A 19,997-nucleotide genomic window follows, 5' to 3' on the forward strand; every position below is an offset into this window, starting at 1 on the left:
AATGCTCAGATTCTAATAAGAGGAGAAAGACAAAGAAGTAAATAGACAATACAGTTTAGACAGTGGCAAGTTCTATGGAAACACACACACACACACACACATACACACACACACAGTTTTATGTCAGCTTTGTCTGAGAAGGACATTTTAGGAAATCTCAGAAAGGCTTCTGTGAAATGGTAACATGAGAAGTAAGGCCTGAATGATGAGAAGCAGCAGAGCGTATAGGACCCAGAATGGCTTGGCCCCTGCTGTTCCCTCACCCCTTGTTTATTTATTGCTTAATGGTTGACATTGACGATGCCTCATATCCTACCTCTGCCATCTCTCTCTACCTCCCCAAGGAGGCCTGGACTCTGGGATTGGCAGGAAGCTCAACAGCTTGATGCTCAGCCCTCCCATTGCTTCGAGAAAGGGCTGAGGAGTCGGGCTGTGCGGTAGGAGGCTGGGTTCCCCAGTGATTTAACCTGGAAGTGAGGGTGAGTCAATTCCCTAAGGGACAGACTTGAACCAGTGACAGACAGAAGTCAGGAGACAGGAAGAAACCAGCAGAGAAATTCCCCTTCTTTCTGCAGACAGTATGTTCCCAAATCCAGTGATGATGTAAGTTCTGTCTGGATGAAGTTCTGGTGACCAAGCAACCAGGTATGTTTATTTGTGAGGATGTAGCCACCTCATACTCACCACCTTGAATTTATTTTCCCTTTTTTTTCTGCCTTACTTCTCTTTTCCCTTCCTAAACTCCTGGAACTACAATTCTCCATCAAACCTTGGTTTGTAAGGTTTGCCTAAGAATCTGTTTTCTAGGGAATCCGTGCAAAAACAAACATCATGTAAAAATATTAAGGTGGAGACATGGTTTCTCAACTCCCTGGAGGTGCTCAGGTCTCTGCCATGAATTCATAGGGACACTGCAGGATATTTGAAAATTTCAGGGCAAACAGTGATCAACCTCTGTTAGATACCATGCAAACTACCAGTTCCAGTAGTTGACGGTTTCAACAGTATATCATGCTACATTTTTTCAATGACGTTATTGTGGCAGAGCTGGTTTTTCAGTGGTTGGTCTGATATGAAGCTAAGTAGGCCACCCACTCCAGTATCCTTGCCTGGAAAATCCCATGGGTGGAGGAGCCTGGTAGGCCGCAGTCCATGGAGTCGCAAAGAGTCAGACACGACTGAGTGACTTCACTTTTACTTTTCACTTTCATGCCTTGGAGAAGGAAATGGCAACCCACTCCAGTGTTCTTGCCTGGAGAATCCCAGGGACGGGGGACCCTGGTGGGCTGCGGTCTATGGGGTCGCACAGAGTCAGACACAATTGAAGTGACTTAGCAGCAGCAGCAGTGTCTAACATGATTCCAAGGTTTGCAAAGTTGTGCTGTGCCCATTACTGTCTCATTAGTAAGTCATTGGGGCTACTTGAGAATGAAATACAACCCTTTTTTTCCTTTCAATTTTTATGTATCACTTTTTAAAAACAGCAACTGGAGTTGTTAAGACATAAATACTTATTAAATTGTTAGCACTTAACTACCTAATAAACCTTAATGTTAGGTTCTTCTTCTGGTCTAGAGGTACCAGGAAACGTAATTTCTGAGATGCTACAGGGTTCTGTGAACTGAGTAAGTTTGGGAATCTCTGGTGCATTCCAGGCAGCAAAAGTAGCAGGTGAGAAGGTGGGAGGCGGGAATAGGCTTACGCATATCAGCTCGACCCTGTCAACTTCCATTTCTTTTTCCCTTTAGTGACAGTATTTTCCAATTAGATTGGTGTTTAAATAACCTAGACCCTAAATGGTGTGTGTATCGTTTACTTGTGTATGTGTATGGTTTATGTGTGTTACTTGCTGTCTAAAAGACAAAAAAACGATTCTGTGTTATTTCCTGAAAATTTTTAATCACTACATACATTAAAATTTTTTTAGACATAATGTTCTCTTTATTACTGGCCTTGCAGTCTAAACTCTAAAATTTTTTTTCTTTCTTTAAAATTTCATGCTTGAGGATTTTTTGGTCAGACCTAGTATTGGGAAGACTTAAGTTTGGTATCTGAGACTGTGATGATCCCTATTTTAGAATGAACTGAATTAATAACAGAAAGATGAGGTAAAGAGTCCACCTAGAAGGGGCATGGCTCTCGGTCCGGTGATGGAAAAATTTTCTAGGGGAGGTCTGAGATGAGAAGCAGCATATTTCAATATATCCAGAGAAGCTCATTTTCTTGTTTATGTACTCAGCCTTGGTCAAAATCATACACTTTTTTTTTTTTTTTTGATACTTTTTGGAACGCCAACCTCAATTTCCTTTCTTGTGATTGGAGGCTTTTGACCTATGCCCATAGATTCCACTTTTTAGAGTCGAGGTAACTGAGAAGTTGAATGAATAATTACAAAGTTGCTTAGTGACCACTGGAAAACAAAAAGGAAAATAAATTGTTTAAAAAGACAACTGCTATTTTAAGTAATTTCTCAGAAGGCCACCCCACAACAAGATTTCATTTGCCTTATGCTGGAATGATTCCTTATTTGGAATTATGCTCCTAGGTGTAGGTTTCTCTCTCTCAGTCTTAAATTCAAGTGAATGTTCAATGATCTTTTTTATTTACCCTATTTTCCTTTATATAGTAGCCCATCTTTGTTGATAGACTCTTTAAACATGCAAATACACACCTGATTGGTACAGATGGCTTTCCTGTTAGCCTGGGAGACAGGCTGCCTCCTGTTGGAATGTATTTATTTAATCAGGCAAAACTCATAATTCTAGCTAAGGTCATTCAACTCTGAGAGATTATTACTGTTTTTTTTAAAAATTTATCTTCCCTTAAATCTTATATCTGTAGCTATTTTCTCTTTTTCTGTAAATGGTAGCATGCTAAGTACTCTGAACCCTGGTTATTCTTTTTAGTTATACTTTTGAGATTGTTTTATATCAATACCTCATCAGTTTGCCTTATTCCTCTTAATGGCCGCAGAGAATGCCATTATTTGGATGGATGATAATTTAGGTGATTAGTCCTATACTAGCAAACATTTCAGTTATTTTTAGTCTTAAATTTTTAGTATATACTTTCAAGGATATCAGAGAGCAAATTCCTAGAAGCATAATTGCTAGGTTAATTAGGCTGGTGTTTCAAATATTGATGGGTATTTCTAAGTCCCCTCAGAAAGATTATACCAACACTTCGAGAAAATGTTGGCTTTCCTACCCCCTCAACCAATATATCATCTCTTTTCAAATTGTTCATTCTAAAAATGGCATCTTATAGTTTAAAATTGAGTTATTTTTACTTTTAATTTAAAAGTTTTAAAATTAAAGCATAGCTGATTTACAATGTTGCACCAGTCTCTTTGCCATGAAGAAAAGTTATTCAGCTATACACATATAGACAGTCTTTTTTTCTTTCCATTATGGTTTATCACTGGATATTGAATATAGTTCCCTGGGCTATACAGTAGTAACTTGTGTTTATCCATCTTATATATAACAGTTTACATCTGCTAATCCCACACTCCCAGTCCTTCCCTTCATCACCTCCTTCCCTTTGGCAACCACAAGTCTCTTCGCTCTGTCTGTGAATTTGTTTTCGTTTTGTAGATATGTTCATTTGTGCCCTATTTTAGATTCTGCATGTAAGTGATATCATAGTATTTATCTTCTCTTTCTGACTTACTTCACTTAGCATGATGATCACCAGTTGCATCCATGTTGCTGTAAATGGCATTATTTTGTTCTTTTTTATTGTGTGTATGTACCATATCTTCTTGAACCATTCATCTGTCAATGGACACGGGTTATTTACATGTAGTTAGCTAGGCTAATATTGGGGATGGGAGGAGTTTGGAAAAGGAGGCAGTGGACCCATGCATGCAAAGATGGGAGCAGAAGGAGCATCAGGGCTGGCTACGTAGTGGAGTTCAGATTGGCATTATCAGGACACAGTGGATGGGAAGTGGGCAGGGCTGGCACGCCACCCACTGATGTGGCCTTGAAAATCAGTGAAGGGGTTGTTTAAATTTGGTCCTAATGACAATATGATGTAATCGGAAGACTTTTAGGTAGAGGATAACATATCAAAAGTATCTGGGGGGTTGAGCTAGAGAATTGTTTGGAGGAGGTATGGAGAGCAGTTAGGAAGCTGTCTAGTAATTCAGATAAGATGATGTTTTCTCAGTGTTAGCCATACACTAGATAGTCACGGATCTTATTTAACATGTCTGTTGAAGCACCTACTATGACTCAGTCTCCTCTGAAGATGGGGCATGCTGCACAGGGTGAGGCGGGCGGGGGGCGGGGGGGCGAAGACCTACAAACAGGCAGCCTGGTTGTAATAACTCCTGGTTCTGCCAATGTCTAGTTGAATAAGCCTGAGCAATGGGGTAGGTACTCACATTCGAGGGTTACTGTGAAAAGTACAGAGATAGGCAAGTGAAGTGCTTAGCACAATATTTGTCATGAAAATGAGAGCTTAATAACCACTAGCTGTTTTTTAAATTATTTTTATTATTATTACCTTTCCTTATACCACTATGGAAAAGCCCTGACCTTTTTTATTATAATGTACATATGAAGAGATACAGAATGTGGCACTTGAGAGAGATTTGAGATATCTTATTCGACCTCCTAATTCTAGTCATGAGAAATAAAGGAAAAAAAGAATCAAGCAACTTGCTTGGGGTCGTGCAATATTGACCTGAAATTCTTCGTTGGTCTGGTTCTCTCATTGCCCGTCTGTATTTTGGTTACTCCACTTAGCCTTAGGTATACATCTTCCCCGTGTTTGTTGACAGCGGTGATTCTTGTGTGTAAATCCCTAATTTGGAAAACTGTCTCACACACTTCGTAGCACATCATTCAAACCTCATAGAGTTTCTGAGAATTTTTAAAAACAAAAACAAGAGACCGCTGGGCAGTTAAATCTGCAGAGCCTGCAAGCTTGGCTTTGTTCGGCAGTGGGGTCCGGAGAGGTTGGAAGCCCCGTTTCGAGCTGCCCATCCTCTCTTCCCGGCTCTGCCGCCCGCAGCAGCAACCAGCGCTCGGTCCTCATTCTGTCTCCTGGTTCTCTCGGTGTTTCTACTTCGCTGAGTGCCCTGTGATGTGATTCAGTCTATGAACAGCTCTTTAGGAAGATCTTTCTATGTGTAAGGAAGGCTCTAGGCTGGGGGGTTTAGGGATGAGGGGATGAGGGGATCCCAGCCCTTGTCCTGCGAGAGGAGGCAGATTTTCGCCTGCATGTTAAACTTAACTCCTCCTCATCCCTCATTTACCCTGCGCACGAATTCTCTCTCAGGTTCGCACAGACCACGCGCGCGTTGCATTGCCCACGTTTCCCGCGTAGGACGGCTTCTGCCGGGCTCCGCCGTGCAGGGTCGGGCAGCGGCGGTGGGGAGAATGCCGTCCCGGACATCGGACGTCAGGCATGGGGACGGGGACCAAGGTGGGCGCTAGCGCTCCCGGGCCGGCAGCCCAGGCAGGGCACCTCTCCCTTCCTGGTCTCCGTTTCCTCGTGTAATAACCAGGGCGCGGCACGCCGTCCTCCGAGTTTCCCTTTGGAGCTCTCCTCTCCTGCTGGCCCTGTCTGCGCGCCCAGCCGGGCAACTCCTCACCCTCCTCCCCTCACCGCTCCCCCCTCTGTCCACCTCTCCGGCCACCCGACGCCTCAGGGCGGAGTTCAGGTGCGGCGGTGGCAGGTGCTCCGGATTTCGGAAAAGGCCAGAGGGGCGGGAGGGCGCGGGTGTGAGCGGGGAGGGTGAGGGGAGGTGGAGGGAGGTGGCCTCTGATTGGTCGGGGAGGGGGAGTGGAGGCACGGAGTTTCCCACAATGCCCCGGTGCGGGGCCGCCGCGGATGGATGCTGCGGGAAGGGGCTGCCATTTGCCGCCCCTGTCAGCGGCGCGCGGACCTGCTCGCTCTCCTGCAGTGGCAGCAGCCGTCAGCGCCGTCCGCCAGCCCGGCCTCTGCAGCGGCGGCGCCTAGGCTCCCTCCGCGGCTGCCGGAGCGGTCGCCATGAACCCCAGCTCCTCGGCGGGAGAGGAGAAGGGGGCGACGGGCGGCAGCAGCAGCAGCGGAAGCGGCGCCGGGAGCTGCTGCCTGGGCGCCGAGGGCGGCGCGGACCCGAGGGGCGCGGGGGCAGCGGCGGCCGCTGCCCTGGAAGAGCCCGGGGCCGCCGGCCCGAAAGAGAAGGACGAGGCACTGGAGGAAAAGCTGCGGAACTTAACTTTCCGGAAGCAGGTCTCTTACAGGTAGGCGCGCGAGCCTGGGCAACCGGGAGGCAGGTGCCGCTGCGGGGCGCGAGACCGGTTCTACGCCCTCGGAGAGGCGCTTCTTCGGACTGGGGGCATCTCTCTCTCGCTCGCTCTTTCTGTCTGTCTCTCTGCTTCTTCCTCCCCCTTCTGGGCTGTGTGTTCACTTCCCATCCGATCTTTCTGGGCTGGAGGGAAGCTACGTCTGCCAGGTTTCCCTCCGGAACTGGAGAGAAGACTGGTTCCCTGAGGTCAGAACAATAAAAATGCGCGTGTATGTCTTTGTGTGTGTGTGTGTGTGTGTGTGTGTGTGTATGAGGGGGTGCACACACAGGTGCCGGCTTTCTTGAGAGAAGTCCTCGAAGTTGTCCCTAAGCCTGGGTCATCTTCACCCACTCCCCCTCCGTTCCTTATTTCACTGAGTGAACCTCTGGCACTAAGTTGATACTTGAGATCACAGACGGGCAGAAAAGAACAGCGCTCTACACTGTAGAGAAATCCTTACGGAAGTTGGTCCTGCTGCGTTGTGAATCTCTGTTTGTACGTACGCAACTAGTTCCCGGGGTACCTGTACATGTGACACCCCCCCCCCCCCCGCCCTGGGAACTAGTCATTGGCACATATGTATCTGTTGCAGCACCATAATTTGCAAAGAAAAAGGAAGTAGTAATTTTAACAGAATAGTACCAGTTCTCTTGGGTGTGCCCAGAAGGACGACCTGGGGAGCCTGTTGGCACAGAAGGTGTGAGGGCAAGAATGGGGCCATGCTTGTGCCCAGCATGGGTGTATTTGCAAGACTAGGACAGTGTGGGATAAATGCCCCCCAAATGATGCTTTAAAAGACTACCCCACATTGTGTCAGGAGTCACAAATAAGAAAGGAGGATTTGCTAAGTTTTCTCCTCTGCGCTGCCCAGTCTCCCACCCCAGGCAAGAATAAAGATATTGATAGGTTTGGAGAGTTTGGGAGACTACCCTTCCTGCTTGTTAATCTTAAAAGTTGAGGTGATAAACAAGCATAGAATTGCAAAGATGTTCACTTGCTCAGGCTCGGAGTATTCCTTGAAAAGAAAGCAAGGGACCCTCCTCATTTTGAGTTAGCAGTCCTCTCCAGAAACCCATATAAAGTACTAAGGCTCTTACAGCATGTGCTGTTATGTAAGCAAAAGCAGATGACAGAGGTGTGTGGGTTTGTGAGGATGTGTGTTGTATTTCTGGGGGCATGTGTGTGAATCATCGGGATCCCTACGGACATCACCTGGACTGGAGGACCCGGTCACTAGGGCATGTACTCTGTGTCTAAGTATTTAGTCCTTGCAACTCCAAGACCATCTTCCTGGGGAAAGTGTTGCTCCCTTGTCCCTCAAGGGCATTTTGTTCTTTGTGCATTGAAGGAGTTTCCCACCTGACTTGCTCTTTTAGTTACTCACTTAGATCAGGATAAAATGGATCTTTCTCTTGATATTTTTGGTTTCTAAAAATAGACAAGTGGTGAAAAGTGAGGCAGCTCTGAGGAGGTAGGCTAGGACACAGGCAGTTCTACTTCCTAGCTAGGATGGCTTGTCTGGCCCTGAGGGGACCAGGGACTACATTCAGCCTAATTTAGGAATTGTGAGTTGGAGGCTGTGGGGCGGTTGATTACATGAAACATATTGTGTGTCTGGGCTCCTGGGCCCAGAATCGTTCCTGTGTCATTGGTATTCATCATCAGGCTCCTCCTGGGTTGCAAAGCCAGAGTTTGCAAGGGAAATCATTTCAGCTCGCCTCTTGGCAGGAGTCATTCCCTGAGCTTCTCTCTCTTGGAAAAGAGTACTGTGTGGGACTGTGGCTTTCTGGGTTGCATGCTCACACATACATGTGTATGGGTGTTCACAGGCAAACACAGACGTAGGCCCAGACAGTGTGTTTTTTTTTTTTTTTTTTTTTCTGTAGAGAAAGAATAAGACTGCATCTGCCTTACAGTCTACAGAAGTGGCTTCTGCCTTGTGAACATCATTTCCTTTTAAATAAAGCTTTACAGTCTCCAATTCAGGAAGCCTCCTGTATCAGCATCGCCTCAGGAGGCTGGCTAAAGATGCCCACCACCCCACACTTTCAAAATCAAACTCTCCGTGTGTGGGCATTTTTTAACAGGCTCCTCAGGTGATGCGTAAGCACACTAATATCTGAGGTCTGCTGGTCTGTGTTCCCCCCCAAACCCCCAGAGGTAAGCAGTTGATCTTTAAACTCATAATCCATGCTCAGCCAAACATGGCTAGCAGTCCCAAAGTCAGAGGAAAGACAGAAAAATAGGTATTTCATCAGCATGTGTTTGTGCTGGTAGCCTGGAGAGTGCCTCTATTTTGATGAGGAGGAGGATTATTTTTTTAGAGACCTGGTGAATGGGTGGTGAATGGCATACCTATTCATCATGGAAGCCGTTTATGCTGGACTCAGATGTAGCTAGGCCTGGCCATTTCACTGGTGGGTTGATGAATGGTCTGTAAGAAAAGAGACTTTGACTGAAGTTGAGCATTGGCTCCTCAGTGAGGACCAACCACATCACCTCACTTCTGAGGGGGAGGTGCACCTCACTGCACCCAAGGACAGTGACTGGAGAAAGATAATGGATGGGGGTCAAGAACACCTCACAGAATGGAATCTAAGTGAAAGGGTTGAGTTAGGGTGTGGAATATGGCCACGATGTCAGGGGGATCAGTTGAAGTGGGGAGGAAGAGATTTGCAGGTGGTCAAAAATAAATATCTTTTGAAGAACATGGGTGTTTACAGAATGACATGACAGGAGAGAAGAAGGGGGCTAGGGGAGAGGGTGTGTGTGTGTGCCTGTGTGTAGGGGGTCTCATCTGCTCCTTCTGTTGCTAAGGAACATATAAGCTAGGGTTTAAAAATAAATGAGGAGTGGGTGGGCATATGCAATGACTTCTGTCTTTTTAGGAACCAGAGCCCTTTGCAAAAAACCTTTAAATAACCATTTCTGGAGGCAGATTATTCATTTTGCTTGACTTTTACTTTGTTAAGTAAAATAAATTCCTTTCTATACCCCTCGATTTCCCCTCATTATCTTCTCTTTCTTTTTTTGGGAACCTTTTTTCCCACGAGAATTTTTCCTTTATTTCACATTCTGCTCCCCTAGAGCAAATAATCTCTGTAGACCATAAAGCTGAAGGGTTTAGAAAGCAGTGCAAGTGAGCTAGTACTTTTCTGTTAAAATTACTACTTCCTTTTTCTTTGCAAATTATGGTGCTGCAACAGATACATATGTGCCAATGACTATATAATGTGTAGGAACTGTTTTTTTAACCACTGTAAGAGTTCCCATTTAAGTCAGTATAACAACAAAAAAAATCTTTTAGAAACACACAGGGGAAGGGAAGGAGAAGGTAGCTGATGTTCATTGTCTCCTGTGTACCAGGAATGGCACTAAATTTGTCCTGTTGTTCAGTTGCTCAGTTGTGTCCGACTCTTTTTGACCCCATGGACTGCAGCATGCCAGTCTTCCCTGTCTTTCACTGTCTGCTGGAGTTCGCTCAGACTCTTGTCCATTGAGTCAATGATGCCATCCAACCATCTCATGTTCTGTCTTATTTACTCTTCATGACGGTCATGATGTGATTCTTCAGCTCAGTTCAGTTGCTCAGTCATGTCCGACTCTTTGCAACCTCAGAGACTGCAGCACACCAGGCTTCTCTGTCCATCACCAACTTCCGGATCCTGCTCAAATTCATGTCCATTGAGTCGGTGATGCCAGCCAACCATCTCGTCCTCTGTCATCCCCTTCTCCTGCCTTCAATCTTTCCCAGCATCAGGGCCTTTTCAAATGAGTCAGCTCTTTGCATCAGGTGGCCAAAGGATTGGAGTTTCAGCTTCAGCATCAGTCCTTCCAATGACTATTCAGGACTAATGTCCTTTAGGATGGACTGGTTGGATCTCCTTGCAGTCCAAGGGACTCTCAAGAGTCTTCTCCAGCACCACAGTTCAAAAGCGTCAATTCTTTGGTATTCAGCTTTCTTTATAGTCCAACTCTCACATCCATACATGACTACTAGAAAAACCATAGGTTTGACTAGATGGACCTTTTTGGGAAAGTAATGTTTCTGCTTTTTAATAAGCTGTCTAGGTTGATCATAGCTTTTCTTCCAAGGAGCAAGTGTCTTTTAATTTCATGGCTGCAGTCACCATCTGTGGTGATTTTGGAGCCCCCCAAAATAAAGTCTCTCACTATTTCCATTGTTTCCCCATCTATTTGCCATGAAGTGATGGGACAGGATGCCATGATCTTAGTTTTCTGAATGTTGAGCTTTAAGCCAACTTTTTCACTTTCCTCGTTTGCTTTCATCAAGAGACTCTTTAGTTCCTCTTTGCTTTCTGCCATAAGGGTGGTGTCATCTGTGTATTTGGCGTTATTGATATTTCTTCTGACAGTGTTGATTCCAGCTTGTGCTTCATCCAGCCCAGCATTTCGCATGATGTACTCTGCATATAAGTTAAATAATCAGGGTGACAATATACAGCCTTGATGTTCTCATTTTCCTGTTTGGAGCCCTTCTGTTGTTGATATGATTGTGGTTATTTCTATTTTATAAACAAACCTAAGGATTAGAACTTGGGTAGGAGACAGAATTTAAACCCAGATCTGACTCTAAATGACATTCTTTTTAGACCCCATCCTTCTCCCCTAAACATTCACTTCTGTTTTGAATGTGTCCCTTGGATGTCTGTGTTCACATGAATGTAAGCTGTTCTTTTACCTCTTCCATAGTATGCCACAGGTCATTATTTATTATCTCTTGTATAATTTATTCTTTGGACTGTGTCCCTTTGGATGTATAATTTTAAGGAACTCCTCTACTCTTTCAGAAATAGAAATGAATCTAAATTCACGATCACCAGAAAATACATTGGTTTTGCTTCTGAGAACAAAACCACCTACATGACACCTGCTATCTCTGAAGATCTCCATGTTTAGAGTTTTATATGACTTTTAATAAAAACTACACAGGTGTTGTGTAGGTGAACCTTGATCCAGGGAGGAGGTGGCCTGTCTGTACCTCTTTGAGCAGCACAGAATAAATGATCAAGTGTGATTTTGTTTGTAAGGAGGACTGGGCAGTTACTGTTACTTATGAGATATTAATGCCTGTGCTTCAGTTTCTCTATTTATAAACCTGGATGGTAATATCAGACCCTCCTGAAAGGGAATTTGGGATATGAGATAAAAGTCACAAGGAGCATTTAGCTTCTTACATTATGCTGCATGGTAAAAATGGTTCTGTTATTCTTTACACATTGATAAGAAGACAGTATTTCCATTTTGAGTATTTCCCTGCAACACAGCATTGTGACATTAGGAAAGACTGTTGTCATGTTGAAAGCTGAGTAGGAGAACATGGAACTTGTTTTTCCTTGCATGGGAATGTATAGTGTATGGGGGAAAGTTTTCTTTTCCTGAATATCAGTACACAGCATCCTCCTTTGTAAACCACTTTTATTTATATTATTTATTTTCATCTGTGCTTCACATACTTGTTTGATATTTAGAGGCTTCTAGATTAGGTAGAACCTTGGTTCCAAGTTACTGTTTCCCTCCTCAATAATGACTTAGGACTTGGCTAAGTGTAGACTTTCTCCATCAGCATATACACTAGGCAAGCTTGCACTTGAACCACCGTCCAGAGTACTTAATCTGCTCTAGCTGATCTTTTCAAGGCTTGGTTTTCACATGGCAGAGTGACAACACTGGGTCCTGTGGCATCAGGGGATGAAGAAGTGGATGGGAGCCTTGCTGGTGTTTACTTCTGCTCTGGCAACAGCAGTGTTGCCTCGTAGGGTCATATTTAGTAGGACTAGAGCTAATTCTTTGGAACTTGTTACTTTTTTAAAAAACTTTTCATTTTATATTGGAATATAGCGAAGAATTGATGCTTTTGAACTGTGGTACTGGAGAAGACTCTTGTGAGTCCCTTGGACTTCAAGGAGATCCAACCAGTCCATCCTAAAGGAGATCAGTCCTGGGTGTTCATTGGAAGGACTGATGCTGAAGCTGAAACTCCAATACTTTGGCCACTTCATGCAAAGAGTTGACTCATTGGAAAATACCCTGATGCTGGGAGGGATTGGGAACAGGAGGAGAAGGGGACGACAGAGGATAAGATGGCTGGATGGCATCACCAACTCGATGCACATGAATTTGAGTGAACTCCAGGAGGTGGTGATGGACAGGGAGGCCAGGCATGCTGCGATTCATGGGGTCACAAAGAGTCGGACACGACTGAGTGACTGAACTAACTAACTAACTATAGCCAATTAACAACGTTGTGATAATTTCAGGTGGACAAAAAAGGAGTCAGCCTTACATATGCATATATCCATTCTTCCCCAACTCCCCTGCTATCCAGGCTGCCACATAACATTGAACAGGGAACACTTTACTTTCTAATCTGAAACAATAAGGACTCCTTGTGAGGGTCCAGGCTAGCTGCATCTTCCAGACTCTTCTGGGCTAGAATACACATTCCTTATGCAACCTTGAGGTGTCCTTGAAGTGGGTTCAGAAGCACTCACCCTTAGACAAGAAGTATCCCAACAGTTTCCTACATGTTGGGCTATGTGACATTTGCTTTCTTACAAGGGTTTGCACTGGATAACATGGATCCTAATTATTTTTTTCTGAGACCCTATAATGGTAGTTTTAGCATAGTATTTACTGCATTAATGTGGAATGTGAATGGGTAGCTCAGGGAAGAAGGTAAAGAGCAGAGTAAAAATCTATGCTGTTAGGCTTTTTATGTTTCTTTGAAGTTGAATTTGGTCAAAATCACTATAAAAATGGACTAATTTCAAAGTGTTTTAACTGGTTGTAACTGTTTGAACTTTTGGAATTGTTTGAACTGGTTGGAATGTTATGCCTATTGCAAGGCATAACAGACCAGCATATTATACAAGGAGATTAACAGAAGAAAAACTCCTAAGTTAGTTCTGTTTGCACATAACGCTCCCCAGACTCATCTCTGGCTTGTTCCCCAGACACACCCCTTGTTAGGCTTGAGCTCAAGAAGGTCCACTTTCTGTGGTTCTCTCCTGTCCTCACATGATGCTTTCAAACATCTGTGTTAGGGCTGAGTTGTCGTTTTCTGTCCTGGGAATTAGACTAGGATTTGAACCTGGCACGTTCTAGCTGAGCTTGGGAATGTTATGTCACCTCTCTGAGGCTCATGTGGTAATAATAATACTTCTCTTAGAAGTTTGTTAGGAGAATTAAATGAGTTATTTTATGGTGAGAACTCAGCACAGTGCCTTGAGCAGAGTTAACTTTAAATGTCTATTTAGGCCCTCATTTCGGTTTATAATGTGTTTATTTATGTATAGAAAATATCCTGGAAACATGTACATCAAACCATCATCACCAGTTACTTTTGGAGAGTAGGATCTTGGTTGGAGAGCCAAGGGGATAATACACTTCTGTGTCATTAGAATTTTTTATATATTTCTTTTGTAATTAAAAATGAAAGAACTATTGAAAAAAAAAAGAGTCTTACTCTTCCCTGCTAGGTCGTGAGTTCCTTTGAGGACAGAAATTGCACCTTATCATTGGAATCTCTGAATCCTGTTCTTATTGCTCAGTAGGTGTTGGATAAATATTTATCGAATGAATGAATTTAATTGCCTTCTTTAAATAAGCTACTATGTTATGTGCTCCCTGTCCATCTCAGCTGTGGGTTTTTTCCTTTCTACTCAGAGAAGCGTCTGCCTTTTTCTCATTTACACTTTGTCCAGCTTCCCAGGACTGTTTCTGTTTACAGCTTCCTGTGCGAGTACCTGTGCCAGCCATTTAGCCAGCTGTTGGAGGCTGGAGAGGGTGGCCGAATATCTTGCTTAACCAGCTATTTGCAGCTTGTCACAGAAAAGGCCTTAATTTGCCTTCTGAGTAGCACTAATTAGCTCTCCGGCTCTCTGTCTGTCTCATCCTTTTCCAAGGGGCATCATTGATTTTCTCCTTAGGGAGTTTTCTGTTGGCTTTTCCTTCTCTGAGTAGAACTTAGAAAGATGGTTGCCCCACGTTTTTGGCATCTGCACCAACCGTGGTCCAGCCAGCCCGAAGTTACCCCCATGGCCTCTCTTCTGTATTACCTTACTCACTCTCTCCTCCCAGCTCCCTTGACTGACTTCGGATGGAAAAGTTATTTTAGGAAGAATTCCTCAATCAACTTTGTGACTAACTAAACCTCTGTTTTGTTTTTAACGCATTTAATCCCAAAGTCTTTGAGAAAGTACCAGCTACTTTTTATTTGCATAACATATAAAGCACCTGAAGAATGGCTGGTGAGTTTTCTGACACCAGTAGTGTTCAGAGAGGTGGAATGAGCACTGTTTGGCTAATTTTAGAAAAAAAAAAAAAAATTAACCCATGAGAGGTGTGTGTATTGGCCGGGGCAGGGGGCTATAGTTGGGTAGAGGTGGGAAGAAGGATCTTTGCAGATTAATTTTAGTTCTTTCCTTCCAGCACTTTGTGAGTTGTTGAAGTGGAGTGAATACTGTTTGTTTGTTTTTTAAGGCAACAGCTCTTAGATGGGGACTTCTGGAGTTCTTGTGCCTAACTTCCATGAAGTTAGCAAACTTCATTTGCTCCAGTGGAGAATGGTCTTTTAGGTTTTTCAGACTCATAAATAATGCTCTGATATGGAACAAATTCTGAGTTAAGCTATAATATTAATGGTCTGGCTTTTGTTAGATGGAGGGGGAGACATTCAAAGCTTAAAAACAGTGATAATGAAACTGCAGTCAGCTCTCATTATTCTTATTCTTCAGTTCCTTGAGTGTCAGAGTGAAGTAGTGGCTGAGAGCCCTGGCTCTGGAGCCCTACCTCTTTGGGTCATATCTCTGCCTCTGCCTGCTGTCGGGCCATGGCCAAGTTACTTAACCTCTCTGTGCCTTAGTTTCCCTGTCTAATGGTAATGATAATAGTCCCTACCCTGTGTGATTATTTGAAAGCTAACTGATAACGGTCTCTGTAACAATGGAAGCAGCATGAGTATGTTTATTATATGTTATTATTATAAGTGGCATCAGCCATACTTATGTCCAACCAAGGACCAGATTTTGTTTTTTAGTCTTCAAAATATTGAACATTAATCGAATGTTGATAGCAAGTGATAAGATTATTCAGATAATATGAAAATGAGATCGATTATACACTTTAATTTACAGGTTTTGACATTCAGTGGGGGTAGAGAATATGTCCTTTTCCCTTCACAACTTATTAAAAACTAGTTCACCCTTCCTAGAGGATCTGAAGGCTGCTTCTGAGTGCTCTGGAAATCGGATCAGGCAGAAGGCCAAGGTCGGAGAAGACAGGCGCAGTGAGCAGAGTGATCAGGGGGCAGTAGCCCACAGCCCAGCTGCCATCTGGGAGCAGGAAGCCAGTCGTGGAGGGAATGGGGGTCTCAGAGCTTTGTAGTGCCAGGAATAGATATGCAGATAAAGGCAAATAAAGGCTAGAAACAGAGCTGTCGCCAGGGCCCCCAGGACAGAGGTCATCCCTCTCCTGGCCTGACTAGATGCTGTCTTCTCTGCACGTGCAGACCGTAGCTGGCTGCCGTGTCCTGGCAGTGAGAGAAAAAAGCTTCCTAGGGGCGACCTGTCCCGGATTATTTCAGAAATGGAAGGCTCGGCCTTCTGGGACATGCTGTCAGTTATCTCAGCCAGACCAAAGCAGATTTTATTTTATTTTTTTAATTTTAGAAGATTATTAAATATTTGTTGAGCAAATAAAACTGGCTCAGGATGTTGAGGTATTGAGGAAGTAAATCCACTTTTTTTTTCTTTGAAAGGCAGTTTAATTGCTTTTGCATATCTTGAAGATCTTCAGGAAATAGCCAGAAGATAGACATCTTGCATGGTCCAAAGAACATTTTAAAATGTGTCCTTCTTTTGTATATAAGATGTCAAAATTCTGTGGAAAAATTAATTTTTGTTTCAAAAACACTTGAAAGCAATTTGTTTAAAGATTTTTTTTTAATTATTTATTTTTAACACCAAAAATATTTCATATTGGGGTATAGCTGGTTAACAATGTTGTGATTGTTTCAGGTGAGCAGTGAAGGGACATGTATATGATCCACTAAATACATACATGATCCACTCTAAACATATACATGATCCACTCTTTCCCCAAACTCCTCTCCATCCTGGCTGGCACATAACCTTGAGCAGAGTTCCGTATGCTTTATAATAGGTCCTTGTTGATTATCCATTTTAAATATAGCAGTGTGTACATGACCTTCCCAGAGTCCTTAACTGTCCCTTCCCCCCAGCAACGTTAAGTTCGTTTTCTAAGTCTGTGAGTCTCTTTCTATTTTGTAAGCTCATTTATATCATTTCTTTTTAGATTCCATATATGAGGGATGTCATATGATATTTCTCCTTCTGTATCTGACTCACTTCACTCAGTATGACACTCTCTAGCTCCATCCATGTTGCTGCAAATGACATTATTTCATTCTTTTTTAATGGCTGAGTAGTATTCCATTGTATACATGTACCACATCTTCTTTAAAGAGCTTCATGTAAACTTAACTGGAACCTTTTGGAAAGGGTTCCATGTATCACTTTGAGATAAACTTCTGAAACAGTCTGCAAACTGAAAGGACTGTGTTCTCATCATTGTCCTGTACATGACACGGTTTCAGGCTGTCTCTCTCAGAGCACTTCCTGTAGAGGTTTTTGAGAAGAGAGCCTACTTTAACACAGTTTCTTCCTTTTAAATTGGCCCCCTCTCAGTCAATAAGCTGTAGTGTATTTTTGTTTTTCTCCAGTGGGGGAACACTGTCCTCAGCTTCTGAAGTTAGAAAGAAAGCAGAGGAACCTTGAACCCCAGAAGCTGGAGAGAGTAGTCTTCCCTGGCAGAATGAACACCCAGAGAGCCACCTGCTTTCCCAATGCACCCTCCCTTTCCTCCCAATGACCAAAAAGCAACACGTCACTGTTCTTCTCCTTCCCAACAACCTCTGATAGTCTGCAGAGGCAGCCTATATACTTCCAAAGATCTGGTGACATGCAGCTAAGAGAAGGAAAAAACTTTTCTTCATTCGGATTTGGACATGTGTACATGCTCAGTCGTTCAGTCATGTCCAACTCTTTGTGACCCCAACCCTCCAGGCTTCTCTGTCCATGGTATTCTCTAGGCAAGAATCCTGGAGTGAGTTGCCATTTCCTCCTCCAGGAGATTTTCTCTACCCAGGGATCGAACCTGTGTCTCCTGCATTGGCAGGTTTTACCACTGAGCCCTTTGAGAAGCCCTCAAATTTGGACTGCAAGTATTAGTTTATTCACATACCTACTTGTGAGACTATTAATCAGTCCAGGTTACTGATTTTATGAAATGCTTAATCTGTGCCGAGAGCTGCTAAACATTTTATAATAGTATTTCATTTAACCTTCAGTTAAGTAACCCTGGAGAAGGGAATGGCAATTCACTCCAGTATTCTTGCCTGGGGAATTCCATGGACAGAGGACCCTGGTGGGCTACAGTCCATGGGGTTGCAAAGAGTCGGATACGACTGAGTGAGTAACACTAACACACTTAAGTAGGGCCTATTATTTTTTCCATTTTACAAATGAAGACATGGGGACTTAGATTGTAAGCTACTTGCCTGAGGTCACAAAGCCACTTAAATGGCAGAGTTTAGATCTATGCCTGTATTTGCTTATTGCTTCTCTAATACAATTTTTCAGCCTGGTTCTTTTTCACCTGTTTCCATTTCCTGTGTACAAATAGCCATATTTCCACCCTCTCGTAGCTTATTAGACCAAAATCCCCTGAGAGGAGAGAGCTGTGCACTTCATCTTAGTGTGCACACACAGTCTTGACATAGAAGAAGGTCTTAACAAAGGTGATGGGCTAAGAAAACAAGAATTCCTTTCCTGTTCAAGCATGGACTTGGCTCTGTGAATAGCTCTGTGCTACTGGCAATTTTAAGAAGACCAAGGTTGAGCTTTCCTTGGTGATTCTTTTTCAAACTATATGAATTTTCCATTGCATGAATTGAGGAACAAATCCAGTTTCCTGAGGCCAGTAAATGATTTGTAAGGGTTATAGCCTGGAACTCCCTGATTCCAATTGCACCTCCAGTATAAAATCTTATGAGTTGTAATCAGAGTAGAACTTGAAGGGAGTTGGGTAATATAATATTTGAGGTGAAGAAATTAGGAACAATTCATGTGTACTTTGTGTGGACAAAATGGCATACTAGGTACCATTTGATTTAAAAAAAAAAAATATCCTAAGAAGAGTCTTTTGCCTTTAACTAAAGGGCCTATTCAGGCTTCGAGTTCTTGTAACGCAGGTTTTTCCATAGCAGCATATTTTAGAATTCATATCTGTGTGCATAGTTACAGACCCCTAGAAAGTTCCAAAGGATCAGTTAAAAAACCAGAGTCATTCTTTCACATTTGAAGAAAACCTTCAGAATTTCTTAGCAAAATAAATCTCAAGTTCAAAAATAAACGTCCAAGCTATTTAAAGATTAAAACAGAAGCTTTCTATGAGCCGGTACAGAATTATAACAAGATCTAAGGGATTTTTTTTTTTTCTACAAAAGACAAATTTCTGGAGATTTCTTAAATTGTTAATACTGACTAAATTTAGATACATATAATAAAGATGTGTGTGATGCTTTTTTAGAGCTTTACCATTTAAAAAATGCTTTCACATAATTGATCTAATTTAATCTTCCAAACAGGTAGAGCAGGTATTGTCTTCAGAACCCTTGTGCTGTTCAGAAAGCAGGCATGGCTGCTAAGTACCTGCCCTAAAGCCACATGCCAGCAACAGGCACTGCCAGGCTCAGTCTAGTTTTTGGATCTGAAGCCCCATGTTCCCTTCCCTTCAGCACCCTGACTCCTCCCACTGCTCTTTGGAAAGATGGTTCTCAATATTTTCTCCTCATTAATTTTACTGACTTGATCTCAGTTGTTCATTGTGATGAACAGAGTTGGGCTCCACCACTGGCTAGGGTCCCAAATCCGTGTCTCACTGACGAGGACAATGACCTCGTCGTCATTGTCCTGACTCCCCCTGTTTTAAGTGCAAACCATACAGTGACACCACCAGGGTGATGGTAGGTGTTTCATATTCTTCCTATTGGGGCAGGGGTGGGCTGAGGGGAAGATAGAGAACTCTGCAGGCTCTTCCCTTGCATTAGTTGCTAAGCAGCAGCCATTTCATTGTAAAGGAGATTCGGCTCAAGTAATGACATAGGTATTCCCAGAATAGCATTTCATTTTTACAGCAACTGCATTTCACGTCTCCATATAGCATATGCTCAGTGATTTTCGGAGGAGAAATAGGCGCCTCAACACATTTGTTGAATATATGGAGGAAATTCAGTAGAGCTGATCACCTAATAGCCACACTCCTACATCCTGTGATTAAGAGTGAGCAGCGATTTTAAGGATGGGGAAGCTCGACCACCAAATAGGTATGTTTTGTGAGGCCATATCTGACGTGAACCGATAACATCTTGATGGAACACTCTGGACAGTTGGCAGTTCTGTTACTTGAAGTAATATGGCAGAGAGCAAAATGTGATTGCAGCCAAGGGGTTGGATCTAGGCCAAGATTTCATTGTATTGAGATTTTTGTTGGCAACCCAAGGCCCTTAAAATGAAGACAAAAGACAAGTGATGGATGGGTTTTCATTGCTTTAAACTTTGTGTAGTATTTTCTAAATTTTCCGCAACTGTCACGTATTCTATTTGAAAT

At 43.2% G+C, this 19,997-nt stretch overlaps 1 protein-coding gene across 12 annotated transcripts in view; it reads left to right on the forward strand.

Moving 5' to 3' along the window:
* The first annotated feature begins 5,834 nt into the window (after positions 1–5,834).
* The window catches only part of DGKI (diacylglycerol kinase iota), a 512,936-nt gene continuing 498,773 nt past the window's right edge, over positions 5,835–19,997 (forward strand). For 6 of the 12 annotated variants that reach the window (XM_086395404.1, XM_086395390.1, XM_086395384.1 and 3 more), the window contains exon 1: positions 5,981–6,239. In XM_086395404.1, the coding sequence (XP_086251530.1) occupies positions 6,004–6,239 (236 nt within the window). In that variant the 5' untranslated portion in view covers positions 5,981–6,003. Of the gene's footprint in view, positions 6,240–19,997 lie in introns of all 12 variants that reach the window. The other 6 variants (XM_086395391.1, XM_086395394.1, XM_086395386.1 and 3 more) reach the window with 4 other exon arrangements.

Source organism: Bos grunniens, chromosome 4 (assembly GCF_055505025.1).
Source record: "Bos grunniens cultivar Pamir isolate PY7600 chromosome 4, Bosgru_T2T1.0, whole genome shotgun sequence".
In the NCBI taxonomy this organism is placed as follows: domain Eukaryota; kingdom Metazoa; phylum Chordata; class Mammalia; order Artiodactyla; family Bovidae; genus Bos; species Bos grunniens.